Here is a 21567-nt window from a genome sequence, read left to right as displayed (position 1 = left end):
AATCTCCATATTCGTCCCCATCAGATAATTTTGATTGATCGGGTTTTAGATTTATGAGAGTCAGGAAGTAGAAAAGTTGCTAATTTCTATTTCTTGATTATTTATTAGGCGATTGTGTAATTAATGAAGAGAACGAGAGTTAGAAATTACAGGTTATTTATTTTCGTATTTTTACGCAAACTTATAAATAAACGCTTATACATTATCTATGGAAATTACTCGTTTTACAGAATGTGGGGAAGATCAAGTGGAGTTGGAAGATGAATTCCCGTGGACTGGAATCCGTTCAATCCACCCAAATAATCATATCCCAAACCTAAAGAACTTCCAGCAAGGAGCGCACTGTAATCGGTGTTCAGGGTTCCCAGATGTCCAATATCCCCAATGTGTAGGTTGCTCTGGGATAGCAAACCTAGATCACCAATTGGGTTTGTCAATCCGTTGATTCCGATATCGTTTCCAATGTATCCAAGGAAGTTTGATGCCACAATAGGGGAGGCGATTGGAGCGATTTGAGCAACTGGAGCGACTGGAGCGACTCGAGTAATTGGAGCGGCAACTTGTGGACGTGTTACAATGCGAGCTGGTGGAGTGTATCTTTGGGCTAGAGTAGGAGTAAAGAGTTTGGTTCTTGGTTAACGATATTTTGAATTTCAACGGAATAATACATACTGGCTACATTAGTTCCGATAGTACTGATGCGAGTTGTGGATACCCTTCCGTTTCCTCTGTACTTTCCATTGTCACCTGGACGATAAGCTCCTCTGTTATCCGGTCGGTATTTACCATCGTCATATTTGCCCTGGTTTTGTTCCGGAGAATAGCGGCCATCGTTGTAAGACTGGGCAAGAGCGCAGCTCACAGCCAACAGCGAAAACTGCAATTAAATGACAGACTGTTACAGTTGATAATTTTGTCGTCGAATTCCACTTGTGGTTAAATAAATTGAAACTAAAAACGATCAAAACACATCCAAACTTCTTCTGAGTAATTCGAAATAGTCTGCGCTATGTATATCAACACTTAGCTTGTCGTCACACATTCGTAACATTGGTTGTCATTTCACCATCAATCTTACCACTATCAAACACTTCATGATTTTCTTTCACACTTCGGCGATAGGCTTTTCGCAATGATTGGAGTTAGGATTCTCGCGCACTTTTCCGCAACAAACTTCGATCTATCCGTGATGGAAGTAGACTAAACGATGTGTCGCGTCGATTCGGTGCTCCAGTTTATATACAAAAAAATATTAAATCAAATGTTACAAATTCAGAGCACCACCTCCTCCGTCACAATCACAGCTAGGACACGATTCACAATCGCACGCCTCGCAGCCAAACATCAAACAGCGGAAGAGAAATATGAAATGGATTCGATCAATTATGCGTGGTGGTTGCCCTTTTCCTTCTGAAAGAATAGAAATCTATAGATGACGGAAAAGAAGCACCAGCTGTTTTCTCAGATAATTAAATAACATTCTTATGCTGAGATTTGATCGAAACGCAATTGATTTTGCGGTATCAAGGATAGAAACATCGGAAGGTCTATGCTCTTTCTCGAACTAGTTTGTCATCAGTTATGGATGTTAATTGCCTTGAATGGTATCATTTGGCAGAAGATTTTGGTAGCATTTGCTGTTTCTATGCTAATCAGAGCAAGTCGTTTTAGTTGCCCATCTTCTGAGGATGAGATTCGATGAAATTATCGCCGCGGGGTATTTGCCGAAATTCTATTGGATAGAACAAAGGATTTTTTCTGAATAGCGCGAATATTTTGAATAAGGTTGGAAAAGTTTTGTTTTCCCTTATTTATTTAATTAGGCTCAAGTGGATAGCCATCATCAAGCAGTCGATGTAGCAACGATATCCTTTGGTGGTGAGTGCTTCCTTGCTATGTTAATAGCTCCTGTAATGATCTTATCTCAAAGAGTACTAAGTTCTGCTTATGTAATAGGAAAGGAAGGGAGAATGGACAAGTGGGAGTAGGAGATGCGACCTAAATAATAATATTAGCGCTTCTTAGGAAGACATATATGGGGAACATAAAATAAGGGTCGCGAGTAGCTAAGATATCGCGAACTGGCATGCGTGAGTGTCTCGAAATCGGCAACCAGCTTGATTCTTTTATTGCAAAATTCATTACATGACCAAACAATGTGCTCGATGTCATGATATCCTTGACCACAATTGCATACATTGTTAGTAGCAAGACCTATGCGGAAGTGATGCGCATTTAGCGCGGAATGATTGGACATCAATCTGGACACAGTTCTAAAGGGTGTGTCACATCAAATTGCATCACGGAAAAAACGCTGTAGAAATTCGCCCAGTAGACCGATCCTTTTGAAAATTTTAGACAGTAAAATAAAAACTATTAAACAACTTTTGGCGTTTTCTTTTTATTCATACTTCGAGCCCAAACCCGTATGCTCGCACCTTCCTCGTTACCCCGTCCATAAGGTTCTGTACAACGTCAAGTTGTAGTTTTTTTGAACAGAAATCCATTTTCTCTTGAAGTCCGCCTCCGATTTGACAACTTTTGGGTTCTTCCGGAGGGCCTGCCTCATAATCGTCCAATATTTCTCTATTGGGCGAAGCTCCGGCGCGTTGGGCGGGTTCATTTCCTTTGGCACGAAGGTGACCCCGTTGGCTTCGTACCACTCCAACACGTCCTTTGAATAGTGGCACGAAGCGAGATCCGGCCAGAAGATGGTCGGGCCCTCGTGCTGCTTCAATAGTGGTAGTAAGCGCTTCTGTAGGCACTCCTTAAGGTAAACCTGCCCGTTTAACGTGCCGGTCATCACGAAGGGGGCGCTCCGCTTTCCGCAAGAGCAGATCGCTTGCCACACCATGTACTTTTTGGCAAACTTGGATAGTTTCTGCTTGCGAATCTCCTCCGGAACGCTGAATTTGTCCTCTGCGGAGAAGAACAACAGGCCCGGCAGCTGACGAAAGTCCGCTTTGACGTAGGTTTCGTCGTCCATTACCAGGCAATGCCGCTTCGTCAGAATTTCGGTGTACAGCTTCCGGGATCGCGTCTTCCCCACCATGTTTTGCCTTTCGTCGCGGTTAGGAGCCTTCTGAACCTTGTATGTACGCAGGCCCTCCCGCTGCTTGGTCCGCTGGACGAAAGAACTTGACAAATTCAGCTTATTGGCGACATCCCGGACCGAACTTCTCAGATCACGTTTAAACTGCTTAACTACGCGCTTGTGATCTTTTTCACTGACGAAGCACCCATTTTTGCCGTTCTTCACCTTCCGGTCGATGGTTAGGTTCTCGAAGTATCGTTTTAGTACTCTGCTGACCGTGGATTGGACGATTCCCAGCATCTTACCGATGTCCCGATGTGACAACTCCGGATTCTCGAAATGAGTGCACAGGATTATTTCACGACGCTCTTTTTCGTTCGACGACATTTTTCCAAATTTACGAAAAATTGACAGTGAAGCATGGCCAACGTGATCTATACACTCTTATCTGATTATAAGCGAAAGCTGAAGATATAATTCCTTAAAATTAAATTTCTACAGCGTTTTTCCGTGATGCAATTTGATTTGACACACCCTTTAATAAAATTTCTGTCAATATCTAACCCTTTAAACCAGGCCTTCGTTGAAACTTTGGGGATAATAGAGTATAGCCATCTTCCAAGCTCATCTCTGTACCATTGGTTTTGCCAATTGCTGATTGACTGCTGTCGGAAAATGGAGAAAAATTCCCGATACTATTTGTCTATTTGTCTTTCAAAAACTTTCAAAACTTTCAAAAAAAAAAATGAATCTACTATAAATAATATTCACAATTCTCGTTCAAGATTCTTCAACCACCTGCAAATAACATGTTTTTCCGTTACATGGAACACATGTTGACACATGTTGTACAAATTTTCACGTCGATCGGTAATTCCATTCCAAATCCATAGAAATCAGAAAGACAGACAGAAATCCATTTTTATATTTATAGATCAAAATTTATGTTATCGTCTTCAAAATAGGTACATTCTGAAGCAATACACTTTTTCCAACGAAAAATCCAGTCATCGAAACACTATTTATAGCTGTATTCAGCAATTGCCTTCAATTCACGCAATGGGTTCATTTCATGTCTTCAATGCTGTCAAAACGGATTCCACAAAGCGGTAATTTGAATTTCGGAAAAGTCACACGGGGTCATATCTGGAGAGTACAGTGTTTGTTCAATCACATTCGTACCATTTTTGATCAAAAATTTGTTTTTTTTCCAAATGTGTTTATTAATCAGACTCAATTACTTATTATCTAACGTTTACAGAGTCAAATTTCACCTTAAAATATAACTTATTTTCTATATAATTAAGACTAACAATTTAATAATAACTAAATCTAACACTAGATTGATCGGACAGGATTAGGATTCAGGACTAGGATGGAGTGAGTGGGGTAGTTTGGTTTGATGAGGAGGGAAGGAATCAAACAGAGATATCATTTCTTTTGAGAAATTGGTAAAGAGAAAGCATAAGGTTGGGAAGCTAAATTGTCTCTAACCGGTAAGTCAGATTGCCTTCCTAGTGCCCTGAGTGAATCCGATAGAAGAGCCCTGGCAGAATGAAAGTTAATACAAGACCAGATCACATGCTCGATGTCATGATAACCATCACACAAACGAAAATATTACTATCAACGATCCCAATACGCTACAAATGTGCATCCAACAAGTAATGATTGGACATGAGGCGGGACATCACGCGAATGAAGTCCCGACCTACATTCAATCCCTTGAACCATGCATTTGTCGATACCTTGGGAATAATTGTATGTAAAAAAAATTATAAGAGGTTGTGCCCAAGACATAACCGCATTGTTGGCGTAGAACTACGCTGTTATTTCATTCACCCTTATTCCGGTTCACGATTGGGTTTGAAATTAGCACAATGTTGCATTCTGTAACCCGAACGAAATCGACTTGTGCATTCTAAAATCCATCCAAGATTCAAACCCAATCGACATATGCAAAAATGGCAACAATGGCTTGACGCGAAACAAACGTCAAAATAGGTCAAAATAATTCGTTCGTATTCGTGAAGCGAGTTACTCCCTATCATATTAAGATGCCAGAATGCTGTTTTAATTTGTTGAAATATATATGAAAATTATTGCTTGGTGTTGTTCATATACATTGAACACGTATTTCTCACCCTAACTTAACCATTTCTTATAATTTTCCTAGCATTGGCCGGACTTGCGTACTCTGGAACCATTCCAAGAGGAGTGCAATCAGTAACGAATATATCGAAAAAATACAGCAATGCATTGCACAGCAGCGCATAGCCAAACCACAAAAGTACTGAACAAAAAGAAATAATCTTTAAGAAAAACAGGAAGTGGGTTATACCTATGGTATAACCGCAAGGGTGACGTAGGACTATCGTTGATTTAGAGATCATTTGTTTGAAGTTGAATCTAAATCCATTCTGAATGAATGAATAAATGAATATTTGGGGGACTTCGAAAACGAGAGCGTTACGTTGGAGGCACAAGGTTTTATGCATCCAATATAGGATACGAAAAACCTTGTTCTGAAGAATAATCTTCAGAAACTTTCCTGCTAAACTGCACTTGATTGACAAATCACAAACCCAAATGTATTATATGGATATTTTATGGATAGAAAACATTAAAATAAACTCTTTCGCTTGAATGTTATTTTCAATTCCAAGGGGAACTGGCAGATTATTTTCCAGCAACGATTAGATATTTCCACATTTTCCTCGATACTGGAAGCCCACCAGTGGTTTATGCTAACTCGATAACCATCTGTTAATAGCACTTGATTGAAACATATTTGGTCACAGTGTTACATGGATAGAAAACATTCAAATAAACTCTTTCACATGAATGTATTTTTAAATTCCCAGAGGAACTGGCCGATTATTTTCCGGATCTTTCTCGATGCTGAATGGCATCCAAACGGAAAGAATTCCGTGCGTGTATGTGTGTGTGTAGCGGCTGCTTCGATGGTCACCTTCTCTTCTCCTGAAGGATCGGCTTCTCTGTGCTCCCTCACAGTTTCAAACAAACTGCTTGCGTTTCAGGGCAGATCTCGATCCTTCGCCGTCCAGCACCCTCAGCAACGATGTTGTCTTGTCGATGTCCTCACGAAAAATGAATGCGTCTCACCACCAGAATATCGCTTAAGTATGCTTTTTGTGCTTGATTGAATCGAGAGAAAGCGTGGTTTACGATGGCAATTTGGAAGGCAAACTAGAGGGGAATGAACTCTCTGAGCTCGGAACTTTCGGCGACTGAGCAATAATCGATTGCGGGCGCATACAATATTGGATACGGAAATATCCTACTGATGGGGAAGAATAATCTTCAGAAGCTATCCTGTTAATTGCGATTGCTTGAAAAATCACAAAACCAAATGTATTTGGTTACAGTGTCACATGGATAGACAACATTCGCGCTTTCATGATAAACGAAGAGCTTCACCACAACAGCGACAACATGCTCCAATCGCTGTTCAATTAGAACTGAGTGGATTTCCGAGCGGCGCTCGCTTTTATACCGATTGGTGATTTCAATAGCCTGTTTTGAAAGCAATTTTAAGACTATTGAAACAAGTTTTTGGATCAAAAAGTAACAACTATAGAACGCGTAGACATTTTATCTTTCGAATGAAGTGTCTATCATACAATTTCGTTCAGTTGTTTAGGAGCTATTAACGCTCAAAATCTCGGTCTCCGGCGTAACGCTTTCGTTTTCGAAACTTTGATTTTACACCCCGGTATAGAAATGAAAGACGTAGTCCTACGTCAAAAATACACACACTCAACACCAACAAGAAGTTTTCAAGAAATACAAATGTTCATTTTTTACTATCAAGATGATTACCATTTAAGCTGAAGGTGATCGGAACTGCGTGTTATCCTTCTTTTATAGGTATGCAATAGCCAAAATGGAGAGGCTCAAAATTTCTTTCTTTATCTTCAATACTTACTGCTCGGAGATATGGACGGCTCTCTTTAAACCATTAGTGATCTTTGTCTCAGCCGCTGTTACATGTGTTGCGCTCGCAAACGCATAAAAGGGATATATATTTACTGAAATACTTTAAGATGACCTCAACAAATAACATAAGTAAACAGCTTCAAGAATATGGATAAATTATTTTGACGTTTTTTTTCAAGTCAAGGCAATGTTGCCACTTTTGCGTATGTCGATTGGGTTTGAATCTCGGACTCGGTAAAATCTAGAAGTCGATTTCGTTCGGGTTGCAGAATGTAAAAGTCGATCCCGAACGGAATGGGAAATCCAACCGCCGAACGAGAACCGGAATAGAGGTGATTATTTTAGAATGCTGCGAAATTTTAGAAATAACTGTCTAGTAGAACGGTTTGGTTGCCCTGAAATGTTCTTTTTTGTCGAAGAATCAGTTGACGATAATTAATTGATGATTCATTCTTGCCCTCGTAGAACAATACACAAGCTGATCTGATGTCGCAATTTGTTTCATGTCAATGCATTGAAAAAATCGCCTTGAACGCTGTTCCGGTGGCCCTTTGACATACATTCGGCTACAGGCGATTATGTATATACTTGTTACACCAGCATCATTATTCCACATCTCATAACTACATGAATCTTTCTACAGCACCGAATGAATACTACAACAATGGTCATAATTGCAAGTATCAAATATCAGCCAAATTGTATTTAGTATTGTCTCAGTCGAATCGCACCTCTAGAAATCGTTCGTACAACGAAAACCAACCAGCACCGAACAAGCGTTCAACATAGCATGCAAACAGAACCATACTTAGATGGCTTGAAGTGACTAAGAATATAAACACTTCTCATCACTTTGCGCTATTCTCAAAATAAACGCTCAGCAGAAGCCCTTGTTGTTGATATTCCCGATCTAGAATATCTTAGCTGCCATCCTTGGTGGAGAGAGTTATTGAAACTGAAAGTTTGCCTCAGTGGGGTCCACTGTTTATACTCTAGGCAAATATTCCCCTTCGTTCTTCTTCTTTTCCTTTGTTCACGGGGAGTTTAAATCTCACGATTTCCCTTCGTTGCTCGTCGATAAGTTGCTCGTTATTAATGGTACGGTTAGAAAAGCAAATGTATGGGAAAATGGAAACGCTTATAGTTTTCATGAATTTTAACCATTTTCACACCAGATAATGTAATGTATAGGATATCAAACAAATCTTAGGGAATTTCCGGTTTTTTTTGGTATGTAAATCGCCTAAATCCGTTCGCGGAAAAAAAAGTTATTAACGTTAACTCTATTTCATAAAAATGTGACCTGTATTCTGATTTGGCACCCTTATTGAAAGACGTAGTTCTGCGTCGAAACATATTTTGCAGACAAATATTGCTTATCCATTATCCTGACCACTAGGGCCAGAGTTTTATGACAGCTTAGGTCGGTGAATTCCTATAACGTCAAAGTCATTGTTTTTCATGCAGTAGAGCGCATAAGTTCATCATGTTGAGTTATAGCTATGACAGATTCAACTACAGAAAATGTTTCCGTTCTCCCAAATTGGATTAGAAAAAAAAACTGTGAATTCTGTATTTTTGCTGAAAATCTGTAATAATGTAAATACAGTTAATGTATCTGAAAAATTTGTAAAATACAGAATATTCTGTACATGTGGCAACCCTGGGTGCCTATCTGCATCAATTGGTATCGGGAGATCCATTTAGTAGAGGAGCGGACCCAAATATGGAATGGGTTCCAAATATGGAACGCGTCAATATCTCGAAAAGTAAGCAGCGCATTCCACCGGCGATGGTTGGAAGTTGTTCCTCTAGTGAAATAACCACGCCTGACGAGATCTGGTGGTGGTCCGATAATTTTTGTGGTTGTTATCAACGAAAACGTGATTTGTGATGATTCTTTTTTCTATGATTTTTCATTATAAAAATTTCGGGCCGAAAAAGTTTCGAAAGTTCATGTTGTTCGGTATCGTTGGAAAGATCAAAGTGAGTACTTTCAGAACATATACATATAAATACAGATTCTTCTTATTCTTTTGTATTATATATATTAGTTATGGCTTGATCTAAATATTTTTTCCCAACTCACCAATTTTATACATATAGCAATCGAATCAGTTTGAATGAAAGTCTTTTTGGCATATATATTCATATGTAGCGTCTAGTACTGCTTTCTCATGTTCAATCTAAGGCAAACAGATTGAAAAGTCCGCTTTATCGGCTTGCTTTACAATAAATAACTAACACTGTTTATCTTTTTCCTACTAAAGCACAGTGAATGCGAATTTTTACGTGTATACCACCAACATCGTCAAAATCATTATTTTCCAATCAATACTATATTATAGCTAAGATTATGCTTCAAAACCCTTAACCCTTTGTGATCGTATAAAATTTTGACATGTGTGTACTGGTCGCAATCATCTTTACTTGAAAAAGCAATGATATGTAATTTTGTGAGATTATGAAAGATGAACAAGATTCTTCCTATTTTTTCTCCTGATAAGTATTTACTAAACAATGTTTCTTATGTTTACGTTTAAAAAATATTTACTATAATGCTTTTTCGTGTGATATCATTTGCATGTATCACAAAAACATTAGTTTGGCGTCTTTCGCTTTTTATTTTTCTGTTTGAACATACAGAACAATGGTATTTACACAGTGCTGCAATACATGGAGTTTTCCATTAATCCTTTCCTCAAGCATGGATGACAACTTTTGTTGGTGGCTGAAAGCATACAAAAGACCGCAAAGGATTAATACAGATTTCGATACAGATTTTCTGAGAAAAACACAGATAAAAAGATTTTTTGAGACCAAAAACACAGATTTTTTTATGGCAGCCCTGACCTACACTCAATGGAGATATTTGATGGTGAACCATGTTTATGCATACAGCCTTCATTAAATGTTCTAAAGGGTGTGTCACATCAAATTGCATCACGGAAAAAACGCTGTAGAAATTTAATTTTTAGGAATTATATCTTCAGCTTCCGCTTATAATCAGATAAGAGTGTATAGATCACGTTGACCATGCTTCACTGTCAATTTTTCGTAAATTTGGAAAAATGTCGTCGAACGAAAAAGAGCGTCGTGAATTAATCCTGTGCACTCATTTCGAGAATCCGGAGTTGTCGCATCGGGACATCGGTAAGATGCTGGGAATCGTCCAATCCACGGTCAGCAGAGTACTAAAACGATACTTCGAGAACCTAACCATCGACCGGAAGGTGAAGAACGGCAAAAATGGATGCTCCGTCAGTGAAAAAGATCACAAGCGCGTAGTTAAGCAGTTTAGACGTGATCCGAGAAGTTCGGTCCGGGATGTCGCCAAAAAGCTGAATTTGTCAAGTTCATTCGTCCAGCGGACCAAGCAGCGGGAGGGCCTGCGTACATACAAGGTTCAGAAGGCTCCTAACCGCGACGAAAGGCAAAACATGGTGGGGAAGACGCGAGCCCGGAAGCTGTACACCGAAATGCTGACGAAGCCGCATTGCCTGGTAATGGACGACGAAACCTACGTCAAAGCGGACTTTCGTCAGCTGCCGGGCCTGTTGTTCTTCTCCGCAGAGGACAAATTCAGCGTTCCGGAGGAGATTCGCAAGCAGAAACTATCCAAGTTTGCCAAAAAGTACATGGTGTGGCAAGCGATCTGCTCTTGCGGAAAGCGAAGCGCCCCCTTCGTGATGACCGGCACGGTAAACGGGCAGGTTTACCTTAAGGAGTGCCTACAGAAGCGCTTACTACCACTATTGAAGCAGCACGAGGGCCCGACCATCTTCTGGCTGGATCTCGCTTCGTGCCACTATTCAAAGGACGTGTTGGAGTGGTACGAAGCCAACGGGGTCACCTTCGTGCCAAAGGAAATGAACCCGCCCAACGCGCCGGAGCTTCGCCCAATAGAGAAATATTGGGCGATTATGAAGCAGGCCCTCCGGAAGAACCCAAAAGTTGTCAAATCGGAGGCGGACTTCAAGAGAAAATGGATTTCTGTTCAAAAAAAACTACAACCTGACGTTGTACAGAACCTAATGGACGGGGTAAAGAGGAAGGTGCGAGAATACGGGCTTGGGCTCGAAGTATGAATAAAAAGAAAATGCCAGAAGTTGTTTAATAGTTTTTATTTTACTGTCTAAAATTTTCAAAAGGATCGGTCTACTGGGCGAATTTCTACAGCGTTTTTTCCGTGATGCAATTTGATGTGACACACCCTTTACTCTTACCAGTCGATGCTCAGAACAAATATAAAGAAGAAAATGGACTACGGTTGAACAGTTCATAGGATCGACGCTCCCTTTGTACATAGGATTCTGAAAGGATTCAGGAGAAATCTATGACTTGTGGTACAATGTACCTATAGTGATTCAAACTTGAAATCGTATGCCACCATACAGATCTTTTTCCCTTCTTTTGAAAGTCGAAAACAAGCTTACGGATCATTCTATTTAGATAAATTATAGTGTCATATAAGAGTTAAAAGGTGCTGTTTTCATAATAATGGTTTTAATTTCTTCAAGAATGGCGAATGTATGTGCGAATATATGAAAATTGACTTAAAATCATATTCGTACGCTGGTTGAAATCTCAACTCGATTTCGAAGGCTTTGATCAATTCCAGAATTCCATCATTAGTATGGTATCCCTTAGTTGTCTTTATCCGCTATCTACATTTTTTTTGTGTGTTTGGAAGGAATATTCATCAAAAAATCAAATTGGAGTTACTGATTTTTTGTGCTTTTTGTGCTCGGGCATTCCAGATGTTCTCCCTAGGTACATTACAAACTTTTTTTTATCAATTCGATCAATCAAAGCATGTACGATTTGTTCAGCGAGAGACGTTTGCAAAATGGGTAGTTTTGTTCTTTATCGCAAAACATTTGACCTGTATTTTTATTTTTTGAGTAGGGTGACCATTTCCATTTTAGGGTTGTCCGAAAAATCAACTTTTTCCTCTTCTTTCCAAAAATGACTTTTTTCAAAAATTCATAACTTTTGAACTACTAGACCGATTTAGATGATCGACATATCAAATTAAAGCCAATCACCTGGTCTTTTAAAAAATATGAAGAAGCTATCTTTACCTGCAGAAAATTTGAATTCTGCTCTCGTTATTATTGATTGTTTTCTTTTCTTTTTGTTTTCATAGTCTCGGGACCGAAGGCGCTATATTTTTAAATATTTTTTCTAGAAAGCTGAGGATTTTTCACAAAACATATGTTGAAACCAGAGAAGCGTTTTTTTCGTTCTTGAATTATGATTTTTCAAAGATAACCGATGGTTCGAAAAATCAGTTTTTTCCAGGTCATTGGCTTTAATTTGATTTGTCGATCATCTGAATCGGTCTAGTAGTTCAAAAGTTATGAATTTTTGAAAAAAGTCATTTTTGGAAAAAAAAAAGAGGAAAAAATTGATTTTTCGGACAACCCTAAAATGGAAATGGTCACCCTACTGAAAAAATAAAAAAACACGGATCTAATGTTTTGCGATAAAGAACAAGATTACCACTTTTCACGAAAATCAGGGAACCACTATATCGGTTTGGCATGGAATGGCTGTAAATAAAAATGGATTTCTGTCTGTCTGATTCTTATGGACTTGGAAACTATTGCACCGATCGACATGAAAATTGGTATGTGGGGGTTTTTGGGGCCGGGGAAGGTTTTCATGATAGTTTGAGACTCCTCCCCCTCTCTAAGGGGGGAGGGGTTGCCATACAAATGAAACACAAATTTCTGCATTACTCGAGAATTAATCAAGCAAACGTAACCAAATTTGGCGTGTGGAGGATGCACGCGTGTTAGGGTGCAATAAATGATTCTATGGTGGTTGGATACTCCTCCTCCCTCTCTCTTTGTCTCCCATACAAATGAAATACTGCATTACTCGAGAAATAATCAAGCAAACGAAACCAAATTAGGGATATGGAGGTTTTAGGGCGCCATAAATGTTTTCACGGTGGTTAGACACTCCACCAGAATAAAATCTTTGTTTTTGGTCTCAAAAAATCTTTTTATCTGTGTTTTTTCTAAGGAAATCTGTATGGAAATCTGTATCAACCCTTTGCGGGCGTTTGTCTGCTTTAGCCACCACAGCAAAGAAGTACACAAATATTATTATTTTGTGCAACAATATATCAGTTCACTCTTTTTCTAAACGCGTTTGTGAACTTGTTCATGAACCAAAACGGTGCTACTATGAGTAATAGATAACGGTACTCAATATAAACAAAAGTTGTCATCCATGCTTGAGGAAACGCCTCATGGAAAACTCCATGTATTGCGGCACTGTGTAGATGTAAAGCATTGCTCTGAATGTTCAAACAGAAAGATAAAAGGCGAAAGACTAATTATTTTTGTGATACATGCGAAAAATATCACACGAAGAACAATTATGGCAAATATTTTTTCAAGCATAAACATAAAAAACATTGTCTAGTAAAAACTAATCTGGAGTTCACAAAAAATAAAGGAAACTTGCTCATCCTTCATAATCTTACAAAGTTAAACATCACTGCTTTATTATGTAAAAAAGTTGCGTCCAGTGCCACACACGTCGAAATTTAATACGACCGCAAAGGCATTTATAAGTTCAACCTTGAAACATAATCTCAACATTAGTATCATTGATTGGCATAGTTAGTATGAATTTGACGATGTTGATAGTATCCATCTAAAAAATCGTTTCCACTGTGCTTTAGCAGGAAAAAGATAAACAGTGTTATATATTTATTGTAAAGCTAGCGGATGACGCAGAATTTCGCATCTTTTCGACTTAGATTGGAAATGAGAAAGCGGTGCTACTATATACATATGAATGCCGAAATGACTCTCATTCAGACTGTTCGTGTGCTATATGAATGAAATTGGTGAGTTGGGAGAAATATTATTGATATCAAGCCATAACTAATATTAGATCGTTATTTTGAAAAATCTGTAAATCTGTATGAAAACCAAAATAAATCTGTAATCTGTATCTACAGATTCTTGGTTTCAGAAAGTCAGAAAAATCTGTATAAATACAGATTATTCTGTAGATATGGTAACCCTGCACTCCACCCCTCTCTCTAAGGGGGAGCTGCCATACAAATGAAAGACAAATTCCCTCACAACTCGGAAACTAATCGAGAAAATACCAAATTTGGCATGCGAAGGTTTTAGGGGACACCAAACGATTCTATGGTGAATAGACAATCCTGCCGTCTCTCTGAGGGGGGAGGGGGGCTGCCATACAAATGAAGCATACATTTCCGCATACTTCTATAACTAATCAAGCAAACGGAACTAAATTTGACATGTGGAGGTTTTAGGGTGCAATAAATGTTTCTATGGTGGTTCGATGTTTCTATGGTGGGGGGGGGGGGGGCTCTCAAATTTCTGCATAACTCGAAAAATAATCAGGCAAATGGAGCCAAATTCGAAATGTGAAGATTTAAGGGAACACGAAACGTTTTGTGGGAAATCGACACTCTTCCCCCCTCTCCAAGAGGTGAAGAGGGGAGGGGTCTGTCTTTATTCTATCATATTTTCAGTATCAAACATTTATTCCATGTAACGGAGAAACATGTTATTTGCAAGTGGTTGAAAAATCTTGAACGAGAATTGTATCTGAAAATAATCTGATACCATCATTACTCATCATTATAGAGTTTTGGTAGAAGTACTAGGAATTTTATAGTAAAAGGTAAATTCAACGGGGTCGATTAGAAGATCAATCAATAAACAGTTCTGCGATTGGACTCATGAACTTGCGCTTAGTAAGAAAACGTGAATGTTTGAAGGTATTGATAACAAAAAAATATATTATGGCCGGAACGAAGTTTGCCGGGTCAGCTAGTACTTAAATAAACTTTCTTGCCGTTCAATATATTGTTCTTCGAAATAATCAGTCAAATGTTCCACAAGGTGTTTCCCAATGTATTTTACTGGAATTAAAAAAAGATCGAAAAGTAGAACATTTTTTGTGTTGCGAGTAAAATGGACATATAGTGGGGGTGAAACGGACTGGTAAGTAATGTACTCACGAGAGGAATAATTTAATCAACCATAGTTTGAAATTATTTCGGAAGCACATTCAATATTGAAACAAACCGAATTTTTCCTCCTAGAAGTAATATTGTAATTCAAATGATTCTCTCACAAATGAATTCACATTTTCGGTATATACTCAACATTGTTTTGATCCTCGCGCACTTATATAACGGAATAACACATAACACCCAGTGAATTAACATTTGAAATTAAACCTCTTGCTTAATATCTAAGACGCAGAAATTCATATGCACGCCGAATCAATTATGATTTTCGGGATTGCTTGTAAAATTAAATGTAGGAGGGCTTCTTTTATCAGAAGTATGAAATTCAAAATGCAACTATGCAAATCAATATCCATTTTACCCCTATCCGTCTTATCAAAATAGTTTAGCTGCAAAGAATGACTTGCTCATTGAACCTGGTACAGTTCATTCTGAATCGCACCAGAATATTCCGAAACGTAAGAAACGAAAATTTCAAAATAATGATGATGATAATGTACATCAAAATAAAATAAGTTTTGCGGATGTTGTTAAAAGTGCGAATACTTCTAACAACAATAAGGTAATGGGTTATAGTAATAGTACTAGTATCATGCAAAGTAATCGTAAGACTCATCCGGTTCTTGTAATCAAGCCTAAAGAGTCCAAACAAGCTTGCGAGGATACTCGGAAGCATTTGAAGACAAAATTAGATCCAAGAACACACAAAATTAGTAATTTCAGAAATGGAAGAAATGGCTCCATCATTGTTGAGTGTGCAACTGGAGCTAATATAGACAATGTGAAAGATGACATCGAAAGCAATTTGGGTGAGAAGTATAGTGCTGTTGTTCCCATATCGGTGCCCAGATTGAAAATCGTGGGCATGAGCGATCAGCATTCCTCCGATGTTTTCATTGATTACCTCCGAAGTCAGAATGCAGGCATCGAAATAAAAGATGTAAAGGTTTTAAATGTGTACGAAAATCCACGCTTCACCTACAATAAGTTCACTGCTGTAATTGAAGTAGATGTTGACACATATAACTGTTTATTGAACGCGAAAAAAGTAAATGTGGGGTTCGATCGGTGCTCCGTAGTTCCTGCGATTAATGTATTAAGATGCTTCAAATGTGGAGAATTTGGACACAAGAGCACGGATTGCAAACAAAATTTTGAAACGTGCTCAAGGTGTAGTCAGAAACACAAGACATCTGAATGCAAGTCAACTGTGTTGAAATGTGTTAATTGTTTTAAAATGAATAAAGAACGGAAATTGAATTTGGACGTCAATCATGCCGCATTTAGCTCTGAATGTTTAGTATATCAGAGACTTTTTGATTTGAAAAAAAGCAGCTTGCATTTCAATAAATAGCAACCAGGTTCCAGAAGAATTGTGAACCAATATTATATTTTGTATTTGAATATTGCGGGACTGTCAACAAACTACGTAGCGTTACGTCAGATTGTTGAGGAAAAGCGTCCATTTCTAGTCCTTTTGTCTGAAACACACATTGTTGAAATAGAATCATTTGATCAGTATAGTATTCCGGGATATAATGTTGCTGCGTGTTTATCACATTCTAGGCACACTGGCGGTGTTGCTATTTATGTCAGAGAATCCGTTCAATTCAATCTTCGCCTCAACGAAGTGTTTGATGGTAACTGGTTCTTGGGCATTACAGTTGAACATGGCATGAAGATGGGTAATTTTGGTGTTTTGTATCATAGTCCCAGCTCAAGCGACTTGCGTTTTGTTGAAATTTTAGAAAACTGGCTTGAAATGTTCCTTGACTCTAGCAAATTGAATATATTAGCTGGTGATTTCAATATTAATTGGCGTGATGACTACAATTCGAACCATTTGAAGCGTGTATCCGATTTCTTCAATTTGAAACAAACAGTACATGAATTTACTCGCATTTCCAGGCACAGTAAAACTTTAATTGGTCATGTTTATTCCAATTTTGATACTATTTACACAGTCACGGATACCAATTTGAAAATAACCGATCATGAGACTTTAATTATCAATATTGTAGATAATCTCGTGGTAAATGAAAATGTTGTGAAATTAAAGTGCTGGAGGAAATATTCGAAGCATGCTGTTTCGAATCTCGTAGTGAGAAGCCTAGATTTTCCATTCGAGGTCGGTAATTTAGATGAATCATCAGCTGTTCTAACTAATACCTTGAAAGAGTGTACAAATCGGCTTGTTACGCAAAAATTTGTTCCTATGAAAAACTCGAACAGCTGGTACAATTTGGATCTTTTACGCCTTAAACGTGAGAGAGACAGATGGTACAAGAAATTTTGTAGAACAAATGATGGAAATCATTGGAATATGTACACAAACGCGCGCAATATATATTCACAGTCGATTAAGAAAACTCGCTGTGAATATATTCAGAGGAAGATTGATCTGCATCAAAGCAACAGCAAGGAGTTATGGAAAATTTTGAAATCTTTATTAAAACCTAGTAATAGCAAACCGCGGTCCATAACTTTTAATGGCACACTTGAACAGTCTGAACAGGCTATAGCATCTAAGTTTAACGATTATTTTGTCAATAGTGTTTCATTGATCAATCAGTCCATTGAATTGGTTGATGAACCTGATGAAATAAAACAGCCGGTTAACAGTAGTTGTAGATTTGAAAGTTTTCACCCAATTACATTAAATGAACTTAGAACTATTTGCTTCTCTTTAGGAAAACGGCTGGAGTGGATAATGTCAATGCTAGAGTTATTCAAGATTGCTTTCATGTCATCGATCACATCTTGCTGGACCTTATTAATAAATCTTTGCTAACTGGGCATGTGCCTAAGGTGTGGAAGGAATCTTCAATAGTTCCAATTCAAAAGGTTGCTGGAACGATTAAAGCCGAAGAGTTTCGTCCCATCAATATGTTGCACAGGCTAGAGAAAATATTAGAAGTAGTCGTTAAAGGCCAGCTGCTGGAATATTTAAAATTGCAATGCTTTGCTAATACCAGAACAATCGGGATATCGGGAAGGTCATTCCTGTGAAACCGCATTGAACTTGGTATTAGCAAAATGGAAAGAGAAACTAGAGTGCAAAGAGAATATCATTGCTGTTTTTTTGGATCTAAAACGCGCTTTCGAAACAATTTCTAGGCCCTTGTTGTTGAACACGATTAAGCGCTTTGGATTTACGAGTACTGCATATAAATGGTTCGAAAGCTATTTAAATGACAGAACTCAACGGACTATTTTTAATGATACAATTTCGAATCCCCTAGGGAATAATCTTGGAGTACCTCAGGGAAGTGTATTAGGGCCCCTTTTATTTATTATGTATATCAATGACATGCGAAGAGTTTTACGATTTTGTGATATCAATCTTTTTGCAGATGATACTGTGTTATTCATTGCAGCTAATGATTTAGATCAGGTCGTTTTACATTTGAATGGAGATTTACATTCTTTAAGTAGATGGTTGAAGTATAAGCAATTGAAATTGAACATAAGTAAAACTAAATATATGGTAATCTCGCGAAATCGTTTAAATGAAAACGTCTCCATCGTTATTGATAATGAGACTATTGATCGAGTTCGGGACATTAAATATCTTGGCGTGATTATTGATGACAAACTCAAGTTCAACACTCACATTGACAATGTCATCAAGAAAATTGCCAAGAAGTATGGAATCTTATGTCGATTGAAAAACGATTTAACTATTTGCAGCAAAATACAGCTATACAAATCAATCATCTCTCCTCATTTAGACTTTTGCTCTTCCATTTTATTTTTAGCCAATGACACACAAATATCGAGATTACAGCGCTTGCAAAACAAAATAATGCGGATGATACTAAAATGTAACAGATTCACTTCCTCATCATTAATGTTGGACGCTCTGCAATGGTTATCCGTGAAGCAAAGAATTGTTTATTTAACTATGGTGTTCATTTTTAAAGTAATTAACGGTTTGCTGCCTCGATATTTGTGTGATCGAGTTGAAAGAGGAAGTGACTTTCATAGTTATAACACTAGAAACGCGAATGAAATAAGAACACCTAATTTCTTGTCATGTGCTTCACAAAATTCGTTGTACTTCAAAGGAATAAATGTGTTCAACTCGATGCCAAGACATATTAAATGCGCAACAACACTTACAGAATTTAAGAGGCACTGTATTTCACATGTAAAAGCTGTGTTCTCTTAACAGCTGAACGAGTTTTTGTTTATTTTTATGACGAAGATCTTTACTGACGAAGTTTTATACGAACGGATAATTTAATGTGGACAATTTTTTGCAGTTTGTTTTCAATATTTTCAATGAATCTGACGAAGTTTTTTTTTTGAACGGATTATATTATGTAGATTATTTAATTTTTTTTAAATCATCTTTTTTTAAATTTGTCTTGATCTCTATTATGTCTGTCATGATCTTGTTGATGATAGACTATTTTTATTTTTATTAGTGTCGGTCTAGGAATCTCTGAATGATGGTATTCACAGTCAATCTAAAACAAGGCTGGCGGTTGGACTTGTGCTCTGGTAGACCACTTGGCTGCAAGGGCCTCGTCGGGACCGTATCGGCTCTGTGGCGGACATGACTGAGTATTGGCTTTTTTGGACATTGCAATTTTTTGAACTTATATCTGTAAATAAAATCAGTTCGTTTTTCATGTTTGCTGAACTGATTTCAATGTTGAAAAAAAAAAAAATTATCTTTTAGATAACTCGTCTTGCTCAAACCTCTGTAGGGGAAGGAGGCGGGACCATCATCATCATTCTATCTGCACTTTCCTTATACGTTTCGGACATTGAAGAATCATTGCAAAGGAACTGTCACATTTACATCTCATGTCAAGTCTCATTCAAACAGACAGGAAAAACAATGCTGCTTCGAATCATCTTACTTAAATATATTATCCATTATCACATGTAATGTTAACAAACATACAAAATCACATTTTACATTGTAATCAGTGTGCATCCTAATCCGCAGCACATCTACTGCCTCTGCGCTTGCAACGATCGCAGAATTGCCTCCGGGATTGGTGGTGGAGTTGGCAAATGGGCGCCCGCAGCCTGGAATCCATTTTCGTCGGCAGTGTAATCCACACGGTAGCGGACACCGTCATCAGCGGTGAACTCGTAGTAGCCCTGGGCTCGGAGCACTTGGTTTTCGGAACCAGGGTTTTCAATTCGTCCCGACTCGGCAACGTCAATATTATTCTCGGTCAGGTAGCGGTAGTCGTATCCATTCTCAGATTGTTCATTGATGTATTCCTTGATACCGATGTGGTTACCACTACCTGTTCCTACATTGGCCCCTCCAAATGCTGGTCTTCTGGTTGGTGCAGGAGCGAAAACAGCAGCAGGTGGGGAGTTGAAAATGGAAGCTGGTTTGTTGACTATATTAAACAATGTTTGATTAGAAAAGTTTCGTTTGTTTATGCTTCGAAATTTACCAAATCCACCTGGTCTCCGATTGCCTGACAATTGGCCACTAACGCTTCCGGTGTATTTGCCACTATCATCAGGTCGGTAAACTCCGCTGCCATCTGGACGATATTTTCCATCATCGAATCTGCCCTGAAGTTGGTCCGCATAGTAGCGACCTTCGTTGAACTGTGCCAAAGCGCAGCTTACTGTCAGCAATGTAAACTACAAGAAAACACATTTTTGATGTTATCACTCATATCAGTTGTACGCGCAACATTCACTGAGAAAATTCTGGTTCACTTCATTTTTCGAATTTCGTGATTCACGATTTACATTGAACATTGTCCAATAAATTCTTACCACAACAAAACACTTCATATTGGCCATTATGTCACTTGAAATATTTTATCCGAATCTTTCACACAATGTTCCTTCCACACTAAGATGCACTTTTGTTAGGGGTAAAAGAGATGATCTGATCAACTTAGATTGCGCTGTAGTTTATATATATGCCCAAGTCGAACAATAGAACTAAATACTTTCCCTCCACCTACCATGAGCATTCGGATGCATTTTTCGCAATCTAAATCTCTCGCTATCCTTGGTATGCAGAAGCGTGCCGATAGAAAAAAAAATCGATGCTATCATTTGCGATGGTCAACCCGAGCTTTGCCAAAACTAGAGTATTGAAATTCGATCCACTGAAAAGAAAAGCGAAAGTATATTTGGCTATCCTCCGGAAATGGTCTTTTGGCAACTTTTCTGTATCAAGGTCTCTATCGAAAAGCATATCAAGCTGAACGAATACATTAATCTTTAATTTGCATCCTGAAGCAGTTAGTGTTTTGATGGGTGACATCTGCTTTTTTTCTCTGGCGATAGGATAGTCGCAAAAACGTCAGCCAGTATCAGTAGCCGCGTTGGTGGACATCAGCGGGAGGTTAAGCGGCGAACTTTTGCTGAATTCAGAAGACTACATGGATCAAAATTGCCAGTGATGTGCGTTAATTTCTAGGTTAATATCTGTTCATGAATTATTGATTGATTTTGATGCGTTCTTCGGTGTTGATTGATAATTTGGCTTGTTTTCATCAAACTTTATGGATTCGATAATTTTTTTGGTGTATGGCTTTAGTTT

The 21567-nt window shown here is 38.2% G+C and overlaps 2 protein-coding genes across 2 annotated transcripts; both read right to left on the bottom strand.

Annotated features, from left to right (window-relative positions):
• Positions 1 to 224: 224 nt before the first annotated feature.
• LOC129773359 (larval cuticle protein LCP-30-like) lies at positions 225 to 9881 on the bottom strand. The gene is made up of 3 exons (XM_055776957.1): positions 9852 to 9881; positions 673 to 877; positions 225 to 604 (listed from the first exon to the last, which is right to left on the bottom strand). Exons 1-3 carry the CDS (start codon positions 9879 to 9881, stop codon positions 225 to 227), a joined length of 615 nt encoding a protein of 204 aa, XP_055632932.1.
• Positions 9882 to 19994: 10113 nt separating this feature from the next.
• On the bottom strand, positions 19995 to 20816 carry LOC129773358 (endocuticle structural glycoprotein SgAbd-2-like). Its single transcript, XM_055776956.1, has 3 exons — positions 20790 to 20816; positions 20456 to 20651; positions 19995 to 20398 (listed from the first exon to the last, which is right to left on the bottom strand). Exons 1-3 carry the CDS (start codon positions 20814 to 20816, stop codon positions 19995 to 19997), a joined length of 627 nt encoding a protein of 208 aa, XP_055632931.1.
• Between the last annotated feature and the right edge of the window lie 751 nt (positions 20817 to 21567).

This window comes from Toxorhynchites rutilus, chromosome 3, assembly GCF_029784135.1.
Source record: "Toxorhynchites rutilus septentrionalis strain SRP chromosome 3, ASM2978413v1, whole genome shotgun sequence".
Classification (NCBI taxonomy): Eukaryota; Metazoa; Arthropoda; class Insecta; order Diptera; family Culicidae; genus Toxorhynchites; species Toxorhynchites rutilus.
This window is presented reverse-complemented; position numbering and strand designations above follow the sequence as displayed.

Coding starts and splice junctions, on each gene's coding strand:
- LOC129773359 (XM_055776957.1), bottom strand. CDS start 9,881: ATGGTTCACCATCAAATATCTCCATTGAGT. Junction 878..9,851: donor ATCAAATATCTCCATTGAGT/GTAGGTCAGGGC, acceptor ATTTAATTGCAG/TTTTCGCTGTTGGCTGTGAG. Junction 605..672: donor TATCGGAACTAATGTAGCCA/GTATGTATTATT, acceptor CTCCTACTCTAG/CCCAAAGATACACTCCACCA.
- LOC129773358 (XM_055776956.1), bottom strand. CDS start 20,816: ATGGCCAATATGAAGTGTTTTGTTGTG. Junction 20,652..20,789: donor ATATGAAGTGTTTTGTTGTG/GTAAGAATTTAT, acceptor GTTTTCTTGTAG/TTTACATTGCTGACAGTAAG. Junction 20,399..20,455: donor TCGGAGACCAGGTGGATTTG/GTAAATTTCGAA, acceptor TGTTTAATATAG/TCAACAAACCAGCTTCCATT.